At 44.1% G+C, this 20,970-nt stretch overlaps 1 protein-coding gene across 28 annotated transcripts in view; it reads right to left on the bottom strand.

Moving 5' to 3' along the window:
* Kalrn (kalirin RhoGEF kinase) overlaps positions 1–20,970 on the bottom strand; it is a 605,871-nt gene that overhangs the window by 291,843 nt on the left and 293,058 nt on the right. For all 28 annotated transcript variants that reach the window (XM_075965457.1, XM_075965466.1, XM_075965494.1 and 25 more), the window contains exon 11: positions 4,566–4,757. In XM_075965457.1, the coding sequence (XP_075821572.1) occupies positions 4,566–4,757 (192 nt within the window). The remainder of the gene's footprint in view (positions 1–4,565; positions 4,758–20,970) is intronic.

The raw sequence follows: 20,970 nt of genomic DNA, 5'->3' as shown, positions 1-20,970 counted from the left end.
GTTTCTTACATAACTACCACGCCAGTTTGGTAGCTGTGATGGCAGATGACCTTGTTTCGCTCTTGAAACCATCATCCTTTCTGAAGACTCAACTGATGTAGTTGGAGTCCGGGGAAGGCAGGTCAACAACATGCACATATGTGTTTGTGATGTATGGGTTTCTATGAGAAACAAAGGAAGCATAGACTGATTTCACAAGGAAAGACACAAAATGAAGTGGGCATTTAATACAGCTGTCTAATTAAGAACTGATATCGTTACTCTGGTCATATTTAACTTAATACTCACATTCTTATTAAAAAAATCTAAAAAATGATACTTTGAATGCCCAGGGATGACAATACTCCCATGGAAACACAACAAGGAAAGAGAATTCTGTCTGGACAGTCTCTGCAGACAGATGACCTGGACTCCGAGGCCTTGTCTCAGGATATAGGCTAGGACATTTCTTCCTTCCCCAGCTCTCTAGACCAGCAACTTGCCTGTTGCCCACTGGCCTAAGACAAAGGAGATACTCAAAGATTTGTATAATCTGTGCTGATCTCTGGGTGTATAAGAAGGACCCAAGCGTATTCCTGTCATCTCTCTTTATCAAGTAGTTCTTCTCTTTAAGTGACTATTAAAAATGTGATCTGATATAGATGCAATACTCATAAAGTTCTCAAAAATAAAATTAAATTAAGCAAAATTAATAATAAAAGTTGTGATTTTTAAGGGGTATCACAAGTGCAAAGTGCTTGCTAATAGGATTATTCATGGTTGCATATCAAAAACAGAAATAGATACTAAGGATTTATTTTATAATTTATGTGTGTGCCCATGTTTCTGTGAATGCGGATGTGCATACAGGTGCCCACAAAGGCTAGAAAAAGTTGTCCAATCTCTTAGAGCTGGAGCCACCCAATATGGGTGCTGAGAATCAAACTTGGGGTCTCTGAAAGAGCAACATGTCCTCTTAACTACCGAGACATCTTTCCAGTCTAAGCATAATTCTTAAGAATCAAGCACAATGCCTTAAACTTCTTGGTAGCCTTTATTATATGTGATCAAAATTGTGGTCATACTGGAGGGTTATATAATAATCTTTGGCCATGTAGGTTCTCAAATGGCCACGTAATACTTTATTACACTGGTTGCACTATGATTTGTTCAGCCAGTCGTGCAGTGTGAAACATTTATGTACTCTCTAATTATTCAAGACTGAATAACAGTGTAATGAAATGAGCAGATGATGTTAGTCATCAGAATCCTGTGCTTGAAATAATTCACACAATAAGGCCAACAGGGTCTTTAAAAAACCCTTTAATCTGAGGAAGAAATGTGATTGAATGTTATCTTTTTCATATCCCCTATTTCCTCTCTGATCCTAATTAGAGTAAACCTTTTGATGTGGGAAGCAGACAGAGGTAAAATTATGAACTTTGGTCTGCAGAGTCATAGGGAATCTAAGGTTAAGGTGGACATTCAGTTCTCACACAGAAATCTCCCATAAATGGAGTTTCTATTCCATAAAGCTTATATCCCATGATAGCATTCTATTATATGTCAGCACTAGGGCAAACCTTTAACAAATGATTGGAGGAAGAAAGGGAGAAAAGGGGGAAGTAAGCTGGAAGGAGCTGGCCTTAGCAAAGCAGAGGGGACCTGCAACAGCACCAGGGCTGCTCAGGGCCCCAGAGCAAAGCTAAGCAGGTGTTCCTTCAGTAACACAGAAGGAGGGAAGGAGGGGACAGCCGTGGCAAGCTAGGACCCTCTAAGAAATTAGCATACGAGTAGATGTTTGTCTTAGAGACAAGCAGGAGTCAAGGGTGAAGGACCCCGGCACCAAGGAAGGGGCTTACTTACCAGGTTTGTGAGGTGGCTAGTCTTGAGAGGTGTAAATCAGCCTGGAGGATCAAACCCCAGGAGTCCTTCATCAGAACAGGGGAGCTTGTGCCCACCTATCCACCCACAATGCACGCTGCCTGCTAGGCAGGTCCTTAGGAAAGCTCCTGCTGGAGGTTCAGGTTCCTCACCCTGCCCCCTTTATTTTTATTGTCCAGAGAGACGAAATCAAAAAACTGGGGTGAATGAAAATGCGTGCGGCAGTATGGGTGTCCCTCTCTTCCCCTCTCTCTCCCATTTCCTTGTTTTTGGTGAGACTACTAGGATCCTGTTGTCAAAGAATGCTAGCAGGTCTACATTTCCCAGTCATGACCTACTTCCTCATCAAGACCCTGTAAAGGAGGAGGAGAATGAGGAGGAGGAGGAGCAGGAGGAGGAGGAGGAGGACGAGGAAGAACAGAGGAGAGGTGGAGACGAGGAAGAAAAAGACAGCTACAGACCGTAGTTACAAAAGCAAGCAATGCACAGGTTTGCACATTAATTCATAAATCTGAAATCCAAAATGCTGTGAAGATGCCAAGTCTCTCACGCTGTTATTTCAGATTTTGGTATCTGTTATGTTGAACAGGAGTTCAGAAGGTGCTTGAAGCCTCAGCTGTTCTACTGAGACACTCTATAACCTTAGACAAGTCTCTTCCTTAACATTCCTCATTTGAGATTATGGCTAATAAAATCTGTGAGTTATCACAAAGATTACACAAGGTGATGTATTTGGCTAGTATCAGGTATTTAACAACACCAGAGCCCAGTACACACTTACAATGTTTGTACTTACAATGAGACAAACCTTAGATGAGGAAAATCACCTATACTCCTTCCGGCTTACTTATTATTATTAATTATTATTATCAACATCTAATGGGGAAGAGAAAAATGAAACAAACAGAAGGAGAATTTTGACTTATGGTAGAACTTAGAGCACCAAGTCTGTTTAAATTATTTCATAAAGAAGGGAATCTAGGGCTGGGGACACAAGAGACCTGCACAAGTTCAAGAAGCTTCCTAAGAGAGGATCTGGAACAGAATCCCAGTCTTCTGATTCCACTTACAGAAGCCAGGCCATGCAGCTAGATAGCGCTCCCAAGATGAGGTTGCCGCGGGGGTGGGGGTGGGGGCGGATATCACTGCCATGGGAACTGGTGGCAGACAGCCTCCAAACAGGCCACAACCCTGCTCTGGAGGAGTGTGACTCTCCTCATCCACACTCCATTCATTGCTTTACCCAAAGGCCCTTAATGAGGAGGGCATCCTCATGCCTTTGATTTCTGAGATTGTCATTGAGAGTCAAGCAAGCTGACAGTCAGGCAGGAAGCCCCGGATTAGAGTTAATCCCCTTGTTTTACAGACACTCATCTGAAAGTGACTGTGGGCCCCGGGGAGATGAAGCAGAGCCACCTTCAGTGAGCTCACCCAGCCTTGATCTACCCGGAGAATCTCAGTTTAGAAAACATTATCTTTGCATGCTTTTCCCTGATAGGCACTGCAACGACCCACGGTGGTTCTGACAAGTGTCAGAAGAGCCCGTGGATTCGTGTCGGCTTAACGCGCTCCCCAACCCCCCCCCCAAAAAAAAATCAACTTAATTAAGTAGGGTTACTTTTCTTCCTGAGCAGCAATCAAACCTTAATTAATGCCCTATTAAAATGAATTCCTAGGGGAACATAAACAAGAGTTCCTCTGCCAAGGATGCTACCACACGAGATGCTAAATGGACCTCCTTCCTGTCCACTTACTCAGGGCAGAGTGCCCCTTGGTAATCAGAAATGGAAAGCAATCACAGGCTTGCCACCTCCTCCTCCTAGGGGACCTCCACCCTGCCAAGCACTTTGCAGGCCCCCCACCCCAACCACTCCCCTCTCCTTTCTCCAAGTGATGAATGATTCTGTCTTAGGTTTATCCAGATGATGCGAAGGACATCTCAGTCCCACTTCCCTTACTGCCCATCATCTCTGTTCCAGACAATGGAAACATCAATTTTAATACCCGCCTCCCTAACCGTGAGCCACAGACCCTATGGCGAAGACTCAACGTTTCAAAGGATCTGTAAAACAGAGCTAGAGGGATGGCTTGGTGGGTGGGAGTGTTTGCTTCCAAGCCTGATAACCTGAGTTTGAGCCCAGGACCCACGTGAGGATGAAAAGAGTCAACTGGGGCAGGATGACCCATGACCTCCATAGTTATGCAATGGTACACACAGTATTCTACTCCCCCCAATAACTGTAATAACATTTTTATTTTAAGAAACCTGTAATGTCAGAATAGAATATACTTGCAAAGTCGAAATGCTCCTTGCTGGTAGCAAGACACCTGATCAAAGTACCGTAATTGATTTCTGACAGGAAGAAGCAACAAAGAGAAACAGGTTATATGGTAGGACATTTTTGTTCTTATAGCTCCTCTTTCACCTCCTATTTCTATACCAAAGGTTTTGAAATTCCTTGAGCTGTGGGCAGAACGTTCCAGTTTAAGTCCCTAAAACAACCTGCCTCTATTGCTCTTCCTCCTCTAGAGAGGATGGGAGAGGATTTGGTAGTGACCTAAAAGCAGGTTATCAGACACAGAGTGCTTAAAGGCTACTATCCCATAGCCCCTTAGGACACTGGGTAGGAGCACAGTCCACTTTCCCAGGAAGCCCAACTAACCCACCCACCCAGGGGGCAGCACATCTTCTCACCCCTTACCTCTTTGGTGTGTGTGTGGAAGGAGACTGACATGTCCAGGAGAAGCTTCCGCTGCTCCACCCTGCGCACGAAGTCTTGGATGCGCACCTCCAGGTGTCGGGCTGCCTTGTAGATCTCCTCCGGATCACATTCCCCAGTCTGAGCCAGCTGCTCCGCTGCTTCTAGGAGCTTGTCCGCATTGGTGTATGTATTCTGCCAGCAACAACAGTGAGGCAAAGTCAACTTGCAGCCAGGGAAGAAGCTTCGCGCCTTCTCACAGCCCACCCTGGGACTCCCAGAAGAGTGGGCACAGAGGGTGGAGGGAGGCGCTGAGCCGACAGCTCCCCGATCTGGCACCACTCTGAGTGCGCGGAGCTGGCACCTTGCCTCCTAGCAGGCAAGGAGTGGGCTGCTACACACAGCGGGCACTGGTTAGGAGCCTTGCCTGCATCTGGGATGTCTCAGAGGTGCAGCGTTCCTAGAGATAAGAAGGGAGGCCTGTGAGAACCCCCATACCCCTTTTGCTCCCAATTCCCCTCACAGAGCCCCTTCATGGTCTTCACATCTCAGGCTGCTTCTGCCAGAGTCGGAAATAGCACATCCACAAGGATGCTCTGTGCTTCTGTATGAGAGCCATGAAAACACCAACTAGGAGGCTTGCTTTGCCCCCGCCCCCAGCTCCCCACCACTCTGCTGTTTATCTTTGGGAAAAGAACTAGCTCCTTGGAAGGAAGGGAAGCAGGCCACGGGCAGGGGGAGGAGATATAGATTAGCTCCTATGCTCCTGTGAAGGGTGCATGCTTGCTGGCTGCTTAGCAAGGGAATCTGCTGGACTTGACTATCATGAGCTACTGTGCCCCATGCACACACGGATGCACTCATGCCTCCAACACTGTCTGTACATGGGGTGGTATTCTCACAAGCGTTTCAAAAGACAAGCCACTTGCAATTATTGCTCATCAGGATGGCAGCCAGAGCTTTAAAAGTAGTTATTACATTGTGTATCATGAACACAACTCTTCCTCATTGGTTTACTCTTAATACAATTCTGACATCCAGTCTGTGACTCTGATTCACATAAATTTACCCATCTCCCCCAGGTAGGCACACTGCCCTATGACCAGGAACTGGTGCTGACTGGCTATGGGGACCTAGAAGCAGAAGTCACCAGCAAATACAAGGTGAGTCGAGATTCAAAAGTGGCGACAGCCAAAACTGTACAGAACTTGTTTTGACTTCCCTGGGGATCTGAGTGTCAAGGGATGAATTATGGCCTAGAAATTAACACCAAGGATGACCCTCAGAAGGCTACTGACCCAGCTCTCCGTTGCTGAAAACACGAAGCTGGTGATTAGGAATTCCCAGAGAGGTCCCAAGACATTCTTAAGAAATACTGTTGGGGCAGCAATGGCCCAAGGCAAGCGTTGTCCTAATGTCATCCAGATAGGGTTCAAAGGAAAATTTTGTGCCAGCTAGGCAATTCATGAAAAAGCAACAACAAATAGACTAGCTTAATGTAAAGAAAGGGGTTCCTCCCCACCCCAAACCTAAAGAGTGTTCACTCCAGACAGCACATGAAAGAAGCTGTTCAGAGCCATTGGAGAAAGGCAGAGATGAGGAGGAGAGGTAAGGGAGGCCTCTGAGGTAGTGGACCAAGTCTAAAAAATAAAAAAGAGTTTCTTAGGGTGTTGGACACAATATTCAGTCCAATAGACCTATATATTTTTTGAGGAAGATTTTTTTCAAGAATTCTCAAATTCCTGCTTTGAACTCTAGAGAATCTCAGAAGTACAAAGAAACTGGAGGTTAGAACTCTACATTTAATCCACTAAATAACATTTTGTTGCAAAGCTCACAAAATAAATGTGGTTTCTTTTTTGCTTGTTTGTTGTTTTTGTTTTGTTTGGTTTTGGTTTTCAGTGAGGATTTCTCTGTGTAGCTCTGGCTGTCCTGGAATTCACTTTTTAGACCAGGCTGGCCTCGAACTCAGAGATCTGCCTGACTCTGCCCCCCCGAGTGCTGGCTGAAATAAGTGTGTTTATAAGTTGGATTTAAAACCAATAAGATGGGGAGAAGCAAAGTGGAAGTGCCTGTTTCATTCAGGGTGCCCAGTGCATCCTTATTGGCCAAAGGTTTTACTGGTTTTAGCACAGCCAGTCCTGGTAACCAGAAACCCCCTAATTCTGGGGAAAAATTGGCCGGCTGGTCACTTTAATACTAGCAGCATTACAAGCATCCTAGGAGGACAGAAGCATACTTCATTCTAGGAGAATAAAGTCACCGTGGAGAGAAACAGCACATAAACGAGGCAGCAACATAACAGATAACTAGGGACTGACGTTTCTTTTTTATTAGTATTGATTTTTTATTGAGCTCTACATTTTTCTCTGCTCCCCTCCCTGCCTCTCCTCTCCCCTTCAACCCTCCTCCAAGGTCCCCATGCTCCCAATTTACTTGGGAGATCTTGTCTTTTTCTACTTTGCATGTAGATTAGATCTATGTAAGTCTCTCTTAGTGTCTGCATTGTTATCTAAGTTCTCTGGAATTGTGATTTGTGGGCTGGTTTTCTTTGCTTTGTGTTTAAAAAGCACTTACGAATGAGTACATGTGATAATTGTCTTTCTGTGTCTGGGTTACCTCACTCAAAATGATGTTTTCTAGCTCTATCCATTTACCTGCAAAATTCAAGCTGTTATTTTTTCTGCTGTGTAGTACTCCATTGTGTAAATGTATCACATTTTCCTTATCCATTCTTCTGTCGAGGGGTATTTAGGTTGTTTCCAGGTTCTGGCTATGACAAACAATGCTGCTATGAACATAGTTGAGCACATGTCTTTGTGGCACGATTTAGCATCCTTTGGATATATACCCAAAAGTGGTATTACTGGGTCTTGGTTGTTCCCTAATTTTATGAGAAATCACCATACTGACATCCAAAGGAGCTGGACCAGCTTGCATTCCCATCAGCAATGCAGAAGTGTTCCCTTTTCCCCACAACCTCTCCAGCATAAGTTGTCATCAGTGTTTTTGATCTTGGCCATTCTTACAGGTGTAAGATAGAATCTCAGAGTTGTTTTGATTTGCATTTCTCTGATGACTAAGGATGTGTCTTTCAGCCATTTTAGATTCCTCTGTTGAGAGTTCTCTGTTTAGGCCTATACTTCATTTTCTTTATTGGACTATGTGCTCTTTTGCTGACCTATTTCTTGAGTTCTTTGTATATTTTGGAGATCAGACCTCTGTCTGATGGAGGGAGAGGGGCTGAAGTTTCTTGACAAGGTACAGGTGCTAAGACGAAAATGACGACCAAGTAAGGATAAGAATGGCTAGGGTAAGTAGGTATTTTCACCTTGCCAAGAACTATTAAAATCTTACACATAGTTCTCCTTTAGTTCTCACGGTAGCTTGGGAATTGATTCACTCTTTTCTCATGTGAATAAACTACAGAGAATTGCTGGTTAAGGGTACACAGCTTCAAAACGGTACAACCAGCATTACCCTGCCCTGTCTTTCCCACAGTAGAGGCAGGCGTCTGTGGATAGGTTATGGTTTGTCAAAAGAGGAGACGGAAGGTCCAGAAACAAGACACTTTCTTCGTGCCTAGGGGACTGTATGTTTATCCTGTACCACAGCCATTATCACACAGTAAAGGAACCATGTGTGTCCAGGCCACCTTGTATTGTCATATGAACCCTGTAAAGGAGGGTTCTATATCTTATTCATCTTCACCACCCCTAGGCCAGACACTAGGTCTGGTCCACAGCGAATATCTATCTACTAATTGTTTATGGAGTAGACAAGAATAGAGGTGTGTGAGTGTAGAATTGCCCAGATAGCCGAGTCAACCTAACTAAAATCGGCTGGGTCTGTGCCTAACCTTCTCCCCGACTATTACCTGAAAGAGCTTCTCAAATTCAATCCAGCAGATCTCCTGCCTACTTAAAAGTGTTTGGTGGTTTCCCAACCCCTCGGGATAGATGCCTTAGCACGGCATGTGGGGCCTTTCTTCATCCGACCCTGGTTTTCCCCTTCTGCGTTAATGCACATCACCCTCCTATAAACTATCTGTAGATAAACTGCTTGCCTTTTCAAAACCGCTGGCAATGACTAGCTTGTGTGTGGTAGCATCTATTTCTTCAGGTCAAGATTCACTTCCTTTATGTTCAGCAAGTCCGGTTTTATCCCAGGCTTTTTCAGATGAGGACTACTGAGAACTCAAGAACAATGGCAATGGGTTTTTGATCCTACTGCACGTACTGGCTTTGGGGGAGCCTAGGCAGTTTGGATGCTCACCTTACTAGACCTGGATGGAGGTGGGTGGTCCTTGGACTTCCCACAGGGCAGGGAACCCTAATTGCTCTTTGGGCTGACGAGGGAGGGGGACTTGATTGGGGGAGGGGGAGGGAAATAGGAGGCGGTGGCGGGGAAGAGACAGAAATCTTTAATAAATAAATTAATTAAAAAATAAAAAAAAATCTTTTTTAGATTAAAAAAAAAAGATTCATTTCCTTTGTTTTTCTACATGACTGACTCTCACTCTCCTCTTAACACCCTGCCACAGCAGCACTTCCTCTAGGAAGTCCTCTCTTATACCTTCTGTTTTTTCTGGAGGCTGACTTATGAGTCCTTTTCTGGGTTTCTGAAAAAGTGATCTATACCATCCCTCACTCCCATGGCACCTGCCATATTCTCCCCTGCTTAGGTCCAGATGATGTCTTCCATTATTTTTTTATTACTTAGCACCAGCAAAGTGTTCCATAAACATTAGTGAATAAATCAATCAATCCCCACTAATTCTAATATTCTACTCTGATCTCCATAAATTATCTGATATACGACTTTACGTGTTAAAACCCATGTTTTGTTGTTCATTCCCAACTAGCTGATCCTATCACCTGATTCATTCTTGAAATAAGAACCTGTTTAGAAGATATCAATTGAAATATTACCAAAGACATACACTGACCCGAAATCAGGACAAGTATTGACAAGAGACTTAAGCTTACCTTCTCATCAAGTCAACAATGGGTACTGCCCCGGGCCAGACTTGACCTCACTCTGACATAACTGTTGGCATGTATCAGTGCTCCAGTCTTAGAACCATGCCTTGGCCTTGAGCCCTTGCCTATGTTTCCCACCTGGCATGCCAAAAAGACATTCAGGGCTGGGATTTTGATCTCTTAGCTGCTGGGTCTTTCATAGAGGGCTTCTGGTAGCCAGAGCCCCCGAGCCACAGACTTGGGTCATTCAGTTGGTTATATGCTCTTTTATTGCTCCCACTTCCTCTCTGCATCAGACAGGTAAAATAGTCCCCATAATTTAGCTCTTAAATCTGCGTTCGGCTCACTCCTAGAGTCTTGCCTCGTTGCCTTTTTGTTTGCTCCCTAGGGATGCAATGAAGCATTCTAGGCAATTTATCCACAACTACAGGAACTCCAGCAGCACAGACATTGCTTCCGATTTCTTGGGACAGAGCAGATACGCCTTTTAAAAGCAAGGGGTGGAAGAGATACTGGATGAAAACCTGTGTGTAATTAAGAGTCAGTTTCCTTGGTAATACAGAACTAGTTCTTTGGGAGGAGAATGTACGAGGCCTAGAAGGAATTCTTTTTATTCAAAAGTACTAGTACAGCCAGGCGGTGGTGGCGCACGCCTTTAATCCCAGCACTCGGGAGGCAGAGGCAGGTGGATCTCTGTGAGTTCGAGACCAGCCTGGTCTACAAGAGCTAGTTCCAGGACAGGCTCCAAAGCCACAGAGAAACCCTGTCTCGAAAAACCAAAAAAAAAAAAAAAAAAAGTACTAGTACATCCTGGAACGCAGGCCAGGTGGAGGACCAGTAAGGGACACCTCCCTGACACTTCATGACTATTGGCCCCACAGCTGGAACCAACATGATTTGAAGGACAATACGCAAAGGAGTACATGCACTGAGGTGAAAAAAGCCACGGAAATACGGGCATTGGAGAGCAGACTTGTTGATAAGTTTGATTATGAACTATAACAATCAAGATCATGCCCCAAACCTTACACTGGGATAGCGCTTTATAGATGAAAATAAAATCTGCTCCTTCTTTACCCTTTCTGGATAGGTCAATCTCTGCACATGAAGCTACCTGAGGCTAAAAATGAGACCACCAAAAGGGACTGGACAATGGTACCCAGGATTCACACAGGGATAGACATAGTCTCTGTTCCCACCACTCAATCCTAAACCCTCTGGACTCACAGGATATTGGTACTCAGTAGGTCTTGCTTTGAACAGGTAAACTTACACACTGCTTTGGTCTTGCTTATCAAATTTTAAGGCTTAAAAGGATCAAACTTTTCCCAAGCCACTTAACTTCCCAGAGAACTTAAGAGATTTATAAAACTAAAAATACTCAGCAAAGGCCAAGGCAAATTTCGCACTGTCTAGCATAGAAAAGAAAAAGAAAAAAGTCTGCAGGCCTACAAAAAACAATGTGGAAAACAACCCATGTGAAGAGAAAAATACATCACTCAAAACAGACACAGAATTTACATATGTTAGAAATAGTAAACAATGACAAATAAAAATAATCTGCTGTCCACGCATTTCACATATCCAGAACACAGAAGACATGACAGAGCAGCTTAACATTTTACTCTTAGTGACAGCAAAGGCACTGGGTCACATTAGCAGCAGATTAGACAACTGCAGAAGACAAACTTACTGAACTTGAAAACGTAACAGTAGAAACTATTGAAAAGTTGGGGAGAGGGGCTCAGTGCAAGCATGAGGACCTGAGCTTAAGACCCAGGTAAAAATTTGGGTGTAGCAATGTGCATCTAAACACCCCAGTTCTGGGCAGCAGAGCCAGAAATAGTGCTGGGCCTCATTGACCAATCAGAAGCTCCAGATTCAATGTGAAATCCTGTCTTAAAAATAGGATGGAGAACATTAGAGGGGCACACACCCCAATACTGACCTCTGGTCTCCACTTATGCACCCTCTCCTCAAATACCTCCCACTGCCATACACAGCCACTGCTGTGGAATATTCCTTTGCACTGTGTGGATATATGTTGCTGTGTTTGGCTTAATAAAGAAGCTGGCTGGCCAATAGATAAACAGGATAAGGTTAAGAGGAGAGCTAAACTGAGAATGCTGGGAGGAAGAAGGGCGGAGTCAGAGGAGTCACTAGCAGAAGCAGAGAGAAGAGCAAGCTGGACATGCCATACTGAGAAAAGGTGCCAAGCCATGTAGCAAAGCATAGATAAGAAATATGAGTTAATTTAAATGCAAGAGTTAGCTAGTAACAAGCCTGAGCTATTGGCTGGACATTTATAATTAACCTTAAGCCTCAAAGTGATCATTCAAACTGAAAACTCTACAGTGTAGCAGTAAGGGATGGGGGATTGAAGAAGGAAACAGGAGCATCCCTAGGAGCTTGGGACCAGCTAGTGTTGTGTATGTAACAGTGGACAGAGTATCTCAGACAAGGTGGAAGGGTGAGAGGCAACATCTGGAATGTCTTCTGACCTCCACATGTGTAATTCAGCATGTACCTGTATCTACACATGAATGTGCATGTACACACACACACACGCAATCACACAAAAAATAAAGGAAATTTTTCAGAAGAAAGAAAAACAGTGTTATATATGGAAAACTGTATTTATACCTTTATATCCAAGAATGAAGAGCACTGGTAATGCTAACTACACTAATAAATGTGTCTTTTTACTACCACTTAAATATCTTTTGCTTATAATTCACTGTTAAAGCAAAAACAATTAGCAAACCAGTGTGGGATTTATAGTGTAAGTACATGTAAAATATCTGACTACAATAGCACAAAGTTCTAGAAGGTAATGGAAGCATGCAATGTAAAAATGGTGTCACTTGTAAATAACTGCGATAAGTTAAAATCCTACCTACTTAAAGCAACTATTCAAAATGTTAGGAACCTAACAAAGGAGATAACATCCATCATCGAAAATATTCTATTCATCCAAGCAAAAGGCAAAACTGAGGAGGGAGAAGCAACATGATCACCAATAATAGACATAAAATAGGAATAAAAAACAAGATAAGAGATTTAAACCCACATTAAGTACCGACTGTCAAAATATCATAGCCCAAAACAGAACTGTCATGAAAGATAAAACAATCAAGTCCAAACTCTATACCATGCAGCACAATGTCCTTTAAATATGTAAGTAGGTTTGAAGTGAAAAGGATTTAAAAATATCACGATAACCAAAAGAAAGCTGTGTGGTTATATAAACACCAGATACAGCAGACTTGGGAGTAAATGATATCACCGAGGAAAAAAGGAGGTCATTTCACAATGATCAAAGGATCAGTTTATCAAGTGCACTGAATTATGCTAAGCATTTATGTGGATAAAGACAAAGGTTCAAAGAACATGAAACAAACACTAATAATTACGCAAAGAGAGTGCTACAAATCCACAATTACAGCCAGAGGTTTCATTCCCTCTCTTAGTAAGAACCAGGGAAGCAGATTTGAAGACCCTCAGCTGGATTGACCTACTTGACTTCGACGGAAAATCTGCTCAACTACAGCAGAACACACATTCTTTCTGAGGGCTTGAGAACATTTACCTGGACAAAGCTTATTTTGTGGCATAATGGCAAATTCAGCGGATGCAAATCACCTGTTTTTCTGGCTATAACACAATTAAGTTAGAAATTAATGATGAAAGTACCTGTGGAAAATCTCTTCACTATTAGATACTAAATAGTATGTGCTAAGTAGCCAGCAATAGTTAACCCAGGTGCCCACACTACGCTGGTCTTATGTTAGGGCCTTTACCTACAAAATCTCCAAGTTTGGGGGATCAAGCACAGATAGGTACTATTAATTTCATCTTTAAAATGGGTGCCAAGGATTGAGAGTCTCTTATTTCTAGAATGTTACATAATGACAAGCCAAGCCAAGTCTCTAACCTACAAACCTCTACTGCAAACTTTTCACTGAACCATCTTCTCCAAACTGCACTGTAAGCTTTCCATCCCTTCTTTCCATCATGACTTTGCATTCCACTCACTCTGCTGGGCTAATATTCTAACTGTGACACTAGAGCCATGTACTGGCAGCTGCCTTTGTTGCTGTGGCTCTGAAACACACAGTGCACGCACACCGAAACACGTCTCCTGTGCACGCACACTGAAACACGTCTCCGGTGCACGCACACTGAAACACGTCTCCGGTGCACGCACACCGAAACACGTCTCCGGTGCATGCACACCAAAATACGTCTCCGGTGCACGCACACTGAAACACGTCTCCGGTGCACGCACACTGAAACACGTCTCCGGTGCACGCACACTGAAACACGTCTCTGGTGCACGCACACTGAAACACGTCTCTGGTGCACGCACACTGAAATACGTCTCTAGTGCACGCACACTGCTTTCCAGAGGGAACCTCATTCTTCCCGCAGGAAGGACTCCCAGCTCAGGACCCATCAAGGCACCGACTGGGCCCAGTGCTCTCCTTTCAGTGGTCATTCAAACTGAAATTTCCACCATGTAGCCGCAAGTCTAAAATGGATTCTCCCTTTCTATGTAGGCTGTGTGCATCTCTAGAATGAATGGCTGGAGAAGAGTCCTTTGTAAGTGATACGTCCCAGCTCCACTTACCACTAGAAATACGTCTTCCCTGTAAATGGGAGTTAGGTTACCAGGATAAATTCAAAGCGATTCACTTGAGCATTTAATATGTCTGAAACATAGTACCGATGCAGCATACGCCGCATAATCAATGAGGGCAATAGAGAAAAATGTTTCTCAGTGTGCAATATGGGGCACCAGGCAGTTCCCTGTCTGGCTTGTGTGGAGGTTACAGGGATGGGCACTGACAATGGAAGTGTGGCCAACAGTGGGAAACACAGGAGGAAGCCGTTTCTGACTACCAAGGATGAACTCACCAGCCACACTGCATTTGCTGGAGGGGCATCTTCCTACACGCTCCGAAGAATGGGGCGGGCAAACAATAGCTGCCTCCACGAAGGCAACTTCTATGTCCAAATAAGGCGTGTCTAATGAGGAGTCCTAGCCAGATGCTCCCTAAGCTGGACACTGTCCATAGGAATCTTCAGTTATAATTGGGATTGATACCAAAAATAACTGTGGTGGATGCCAACACTTCCCAACAGAAATACTAGGGGCAATGTGATCATCTCTGGGAACCTAAACACCAACTTTATCACTTTTACATATGTAATCATCACCCTGTCCATTCCCATATATATCTCGACTTGCTAGAGAGTGTTTTCTTCTTCAGATCTAAAATGCCTCAGCACCTTTTCGATGAACAGTTTATTTTTAAAGTTTTGAATTTCTTTTAATTTTATTTTCCTAAAACAAAACTCTCTTAGTCTGTTATTGCTGCTAAACAGAATGCCCGATTAGTTTCTAATGAACAGAAAAACATTGGCGTACAGTCCTGAGTTTCATTATGTCACCTGAAGGCAGAAGGTAAAAGAGTCAATAGTGGGCCAAATTTGTTCTTTCATAAAGACAAGAATCCCACCTAGGGCGATGGAGCCCTTAGACCGAGTCACCTCTTAAGTGCTCCACCTCTTAAGATTGCTGCAATAGAAATTAAATTTCAACATAAATTTTGAAGGGGACAAGCATTCAAACATTAGTGCTAACTCTACATGGTTAATAAAGAACCTAAAAGCCTTTGAGATGGCTTAGCAAGTAAAGGCACTTGCTGCCAAGTCTGAAGACTCAAGTTTGATCTCTAGAACCCACATGATGGAAGGATAGAACTGACTCCACAAACTCTCCTCTGGTCTCCACACACATGAGCTGTGCTGTGTGTTGTGTGTGTGTGTGTGTGTATACAATACATTAATGTAAAAATATGAATGATCCTAGGTCTAGCCCTAGAAACCCTAAGAAAAAACAGCAGCTGTTCCTTGCTAGGGCACCCCCTCTTTCATCGATTCTTTTTCCTTTCTAATCATCAATTGCCCTCTCCACTTATACACTGGTCTTCAAAGGCACTTCCAGGCATTTTGTCTTATCATGGGCTAGACCTGAATGCCTAGGTGCTCTCAGGAAAGGGAGAAAGGGAAATACTGAGGACCAACTATAGGCAAGTTATCCATTAAAACAGCAACAATGAAACTGTACTTTTCAAGTAAAGGCATGGCCAATCTCAGAGGCTGTGGCTATGAGTCACAAAAAACAAGTGGACAGGAGTGACCAGGTCCAGCCTGTAAGAAAAGCCCAATTAAGATTCCAGAAAGTATGGCGGCCCGCATGGGACTGAGACATAATAAAAGAAAGGCTTTCCCATGACTCCACTGCGTTTCTCCTTCAAGGAATAGAGAAGAGCAATGGAGGACAGATACAGAGCTGGAAGACAAGGCTGGGGCGCCTGGGTTAGCACTGAGATCAGAAAACAAGAAGTATGGCAAAGACTAAAGAGAGACTAGAAGCCAGAAGCTGGCCCAGAGCTGCTGCATGGGACAAACCAAGGGGAACACCAGGGCTCAAAATGTGGAAGTATGCCATGATCTAAAGACACACAGCTCTGAAGGTCTCTCCCTGTGGCCAGCCGGCATTTATACTGCTGCCAAGAAGCAGCTCACCATCCTGCATCTGGAGAGCACAGCCTCTGCCCCTCTGCTCACATCCCCTGACATGCACACCTTGATTCTACTCAAATCGGCCAAATACTGAGTGGGCACACGAAGCCTCTTCACAAGAATGTGCACAAAAATCGTGTAAAGGTGAAGAACCCAGATGCAGATCCGCAGCACATCGGTGGTCTTGCTCCTGTGAAGTTCATTCTCCTGTGGAATTCTTGAAGCCAGAGAAGCAAGCAGGTGGCATGACAGCAGCCACACGGCTCAGAATGAGGCCACCTGCTGCAGGCTTTGGCAATCAGAAAGATACGGGTGGGTGGTGGGGGGATGCACCCAAAGCAATGTTCTCTCTAGAAAGACGGCACTTCCAAGTGTGGCTGTTTTTCCTGTTTTCCATATTCTAAGTTTGGCTGTCTGTGGGAGGTAGTGGGTGTGACAGGGAGAAGGCAGGGCTTGGGAGAGACAAAATAGCTTGAAAGTATTGCTCAAAACTTCGGGGCTTGTGGATTTCTTTTTCTTTTCTGCCTCACCCCTAAAAAGATAGAGGGCAAGGCTGTGCCTGGTCCAGGGAACAGTAGGGTCAGATGACAAAATGTCAGAAGCACTGGCTGAGGCACACATGTCTACCACCCCAGCTGGTGTAATATCCCAAACTCTTCCCCTTGTCTGGGTCACAAACATCCTTGTAGATCATGGTGGTCACATCTTAGAGGTTGACAGTGGCCCGCAGCTTCTGCGCTAAGGTTGCTGGTCCTCTTACTGACAGCATCTCTGCACACCCTACCCTTCCCACCAGTCTTAGTCCGTTCACACTGCTCTGCCCTTAGACCACATGGCTTTTAAATAACAGAAATCTCCAGGCATCAGTTGGGGGTGTTGGTGTGGTCCAAGGTCAAGGTGCTAGCAGATTGGTCTCTGTAAGGGCTTGGTTCTGGGTTCATATACGGTATGGGGGAAGTAATGCCGTTCACAGGACTTGATCACTTCTCAAAGGCCCCACTTCTAACAACATAATTTTGGGGATTAGGTGGGAATTCGAAGACAACACCAACACTCAGCCTATATAATGCCTCTCTCCTGTCCTAGCTATCCTCCCTGGGGTGACGCAAAGGTGATAAGGACCATTTTCTCAATAGCACCGCAATTCATGTTTTGGGTTGGACTGCTCCTTCTTGGAAGGGCTCTTCCAGGTTGAGTTCTGTCCTCCTCACAAGAAAGACAGGTTGATGCTCTCTCAGCATCTGACAGTGTAACCTTATTGTAAATAATTACAGATTTAGCCAGTTAAGATTATATTGAATAAGAATGGAATAGCCCATTATAGAGTATGATTGCTTTCACATCAAAAGACATCATGGAGAAACAGATACTTACCATGTGTCATGAAGGGTGAGACTGGAGTGTTATAGTTACAAGCTAAGGACACCCAACTGCAAGGACCTGGGGATAGCTTGAACTTAGAACAGATTTTCCTAAACAGAACTCAAGAAGAACTCAACCCAGCAGATATTTGAACTTGGATTCCTAGCCTCCAAAATTTTAGTCTCTCCAGATTATGTCGCATTGCTAAGGTAGCCCTGGGAAGCACGTATCACACCTATCTTGCATATAGCAGGACAGTTGACAGCATCCTGTTCCATCCCACAGGATGCCCTTAGCAGCCTCTTTCTCAGACACAGCAATCAAATATATCTCCAGAAGCAGGCAAATGTCTCAGAGTGAGAAGGGGGACAAAACTACCTTCCTGTTGAAAACTACAAGATCACAGGGGAAGCCCCATTAAGAGAGCCATCCAATTCTCAGTGTTTCTTTGCTACTCTTTCAGATGGCTGGAGCCTGAGAAACCATCCAGTCCTTTGGCTCTTGTGGGTATGGATGAGAGAGCAGTAAGGGCTGGTAGTGGGGAAAGAAAGCCAATGTGGAGCCTGGTCCCACGGTACTTAAGTCAAGATGGGTTGATTCCAGTCATCTATCCATGTCAAGATCAGCTCAAGTCCTGGCTCAAATTCAAGGGTGACCTGGCACAGGGGCAGCACCTGTATCCCACATGCCGGGAGGAGCATGAATTGGAGGCCAGCTTGGGCTATGTAATAAGATTTTCTTTAAAATGAAACTGTGATAGGGATTTACTTCAGTTGGTAAGGTGCTTATTCAGCATACATGAAGATCTAAGTTCAATTCCCAGCACCCCATAAAAACAGATGGAACAGCAAATACCTGTAGTTCTAGCAATCTGAGATATGGAGGCAGAAAGATCAGAAGTCCAAAGTCACCTTCAGCTATACAGTACCTGGTCTATAAAACCACAAATTGTATTTTTCAAAAGTGTGCGTATGTGTGTGAGTATGTATATGTGAGTGTGTGCATGTGAACGTGTGTAAGAGAGTATATGTGTGAGTATGTATTATTTATGTGTGTGTGAGTGTTTGTAAAAGAGTATGTGCGTTTGTGAGTGTGTGTGTATTTGAGTGTGAGTGTAAGAGAGAGTATGTGTGTGAGTGTGTGTATGTGAGTGTATATAAAAGAGAATATGTGAGGGCATGTATATATGAGTGTTTGTGTGGTGTGTGCAGTGTCTGAGAAGGCCAGAGAAGGCACTGATTTCCTAGGGCTGGAGTTACAGGTGGCTGTGAGCCACCCAACCTGGGTGCAGGGAACCAAATTTGGGCCTTGGGAGTAGCTCTTAACAGCTGAGTCATTGTTCCATCCCAGACTACAAATTACTGCTAGCCTAAGTGTTTATCAATTAGAACATTTCACCTCACCCTCTAAGGTTCACAGGCCATCATGGGAGAGGGAAGGGAAAGATCGTAAAAGACAGAGGTCGGGGAGATGGGATCAAAACAGTATCTTCTGGACATGACAGGGCCGCTCACTCACGAACTCACAGTAGATGTGGTTGCCTGTCAACATTCCGACATGGAGAGGTGCGGTCATCATGAACACCGACCCCAGGCTGAGGAGCTAGAGGCAACTCATGGCTCCTAGGGGAGGGTGAGTTGGTCTTCCTTAAGGGTGTGGCTCCTGGTAGGTCGCCAATTCTCCACGAGTAAATAGGCAACAGAAACAGGACTGATGGGTTATAGTAACAAAACAAAAACGAGGACGCAAGTTGGGAAGAGGTAGAGGAGGGTGGGGTTAAGAAGAGCGGAGGGCAGATATAATCGAAATACAAGGTGTGCATTGATGAAATTCTCAAAGGACTAACAAAGCAGATTTGGAAAAGAAGAGTTCACTCTGTGGTGTCACATCCCCATGTTAGAGTATGATGCAGCTACCACAGTCATGCGTTTAAAGAACATTTGAGGAACTGAGGAAGAATCAATAAAACATTAAGTGATGAACTCAGGATAAAGGCAGCCACAGTTCTAAATTTACTCTCTATTTTAAAACTACTACTGATAATGGCTTCGGTTTTGGGCCAACTTGGAAGTATTACACATGGTAGGTTATGCTATTATAACAGAGACGAAAAAGAACCTGAGGGAGTCCTCATGATGGCAAATGGGAGATGCTGACTGGGAGTTCACTGTGGGCCCCAACCAAAGCATTCTTGGTATTCTGCTGGGTACAGCTTGTTGGTCGGGATTGACAGTGGTTATCTCTAAGTAAAAATAGCAATGAATTATCTTTTCTACTATGTCTCTGTTTTCCAATTATTATATAATGAACATGCATTGGTTTTATTATTAGAAAAAAATCACTTAAGATATAAATTTAAATGCAGGGCATTCCCTAGCAATTAATCAATCTAAAAATAATCAGATTATATTTACATGCTTGCCACGATTATCCGGGATAGATGGAATGAGGAACCCAAAGGAGATTAGTAGCTTATTAATTCGTGTATCATTGCAACATACTACAATAAAGAGGGATTTCTTCAAAAAAATACAAGATAAAATGAGTTTCAAAACATAAAGGCAAGGATTCAATATATTTGTCAACCAAAAGATGATGACTTGAGTGAGCTTGGAAATGCCAATAAAGTATCATTATAAATGTACTTAGAGAGGGGTGTGCTCTGTCTGGCCAGCCACAGTGAAATCACACAGCCTGGAAATCTTGCTTCAGCTCCAATCAGATATTTCCTCTTTCCCAGTTTGAATTTGGTGACATTGCTCACCGTAGGTTAGAAGAAGCATGGTTAGGGTGTTATATATACATGCAAAAGGAGATTAAATTAAAAGCAATCCCCTAAGAAACCTTAGAAATTATTCTCCCTGGCAGAGTGCCAGAGGCATATGTACATGACCCTCAGATGTCTGTCCCCAGCAAACCAGGGAGAGATTTGTCAAATGAGAACACGCATCAGCGAGGCAGGTTCCTGGCCTGGGGACTCTCAGTTTTGGCTGAAGGCTTCCTCATCACTGTCAGACACCTGTCAAAGCTTTATCACGGAGCTGACAGCCGCATGAGTGATAAGCGTGACGCTGGTCTGTGGTGCTTCCAGGGATGAAACTGGCAAGCTCACATGGACTGAAATGCTTAATCTCTGTATATAAAAACCAGTAAAATCAACGTGGAGCGGTGCAAGCATGAACTAGCTAAAGGAGATGCCCAGAGCTAGGGGAATCAGCCCTGCTTGCTTAGTTCTGTTGTTCCACTCCGGAAGTGGAACCCAGCTTCAGAAACTACCCTCACTGACTACGCTATTTAAAAAATCATCATTGCCAGAAATAAAGTCATCATTGCCAGACTGGACAGTGCTCGTGAACTCCTTTAATCCCAGCACTCGGGAGGCAGAGGTGGGAGGATCTCTGTGAGATAGAGGCCAGCCTAGTCTATAAAGCAAGTTTCAGGGCAGCCAGAGCTACACAGAGAAATCCTGTCTT

This window comes from Microtus pennsylvanicus, chromosome 1 (genome assembly GCF_037038515.1).
Source record: "Microtus pennsylvanicus isolate mMicPen1 chromosome 1, mMicPen1.hap1, whole genome shotgun sequence".
Lineage (NCBI taxonomy): Eukaryota > Metazoa > Chordata > Mammalia > Rodentia > Cricetidae > Microtus > Microtus pennsylvanicus.
The sequence above is the reverse complement of the archived record's forward strand: the minus strand, read 5'-3'. Positions and strand labels throughout refer to the sequence as shown.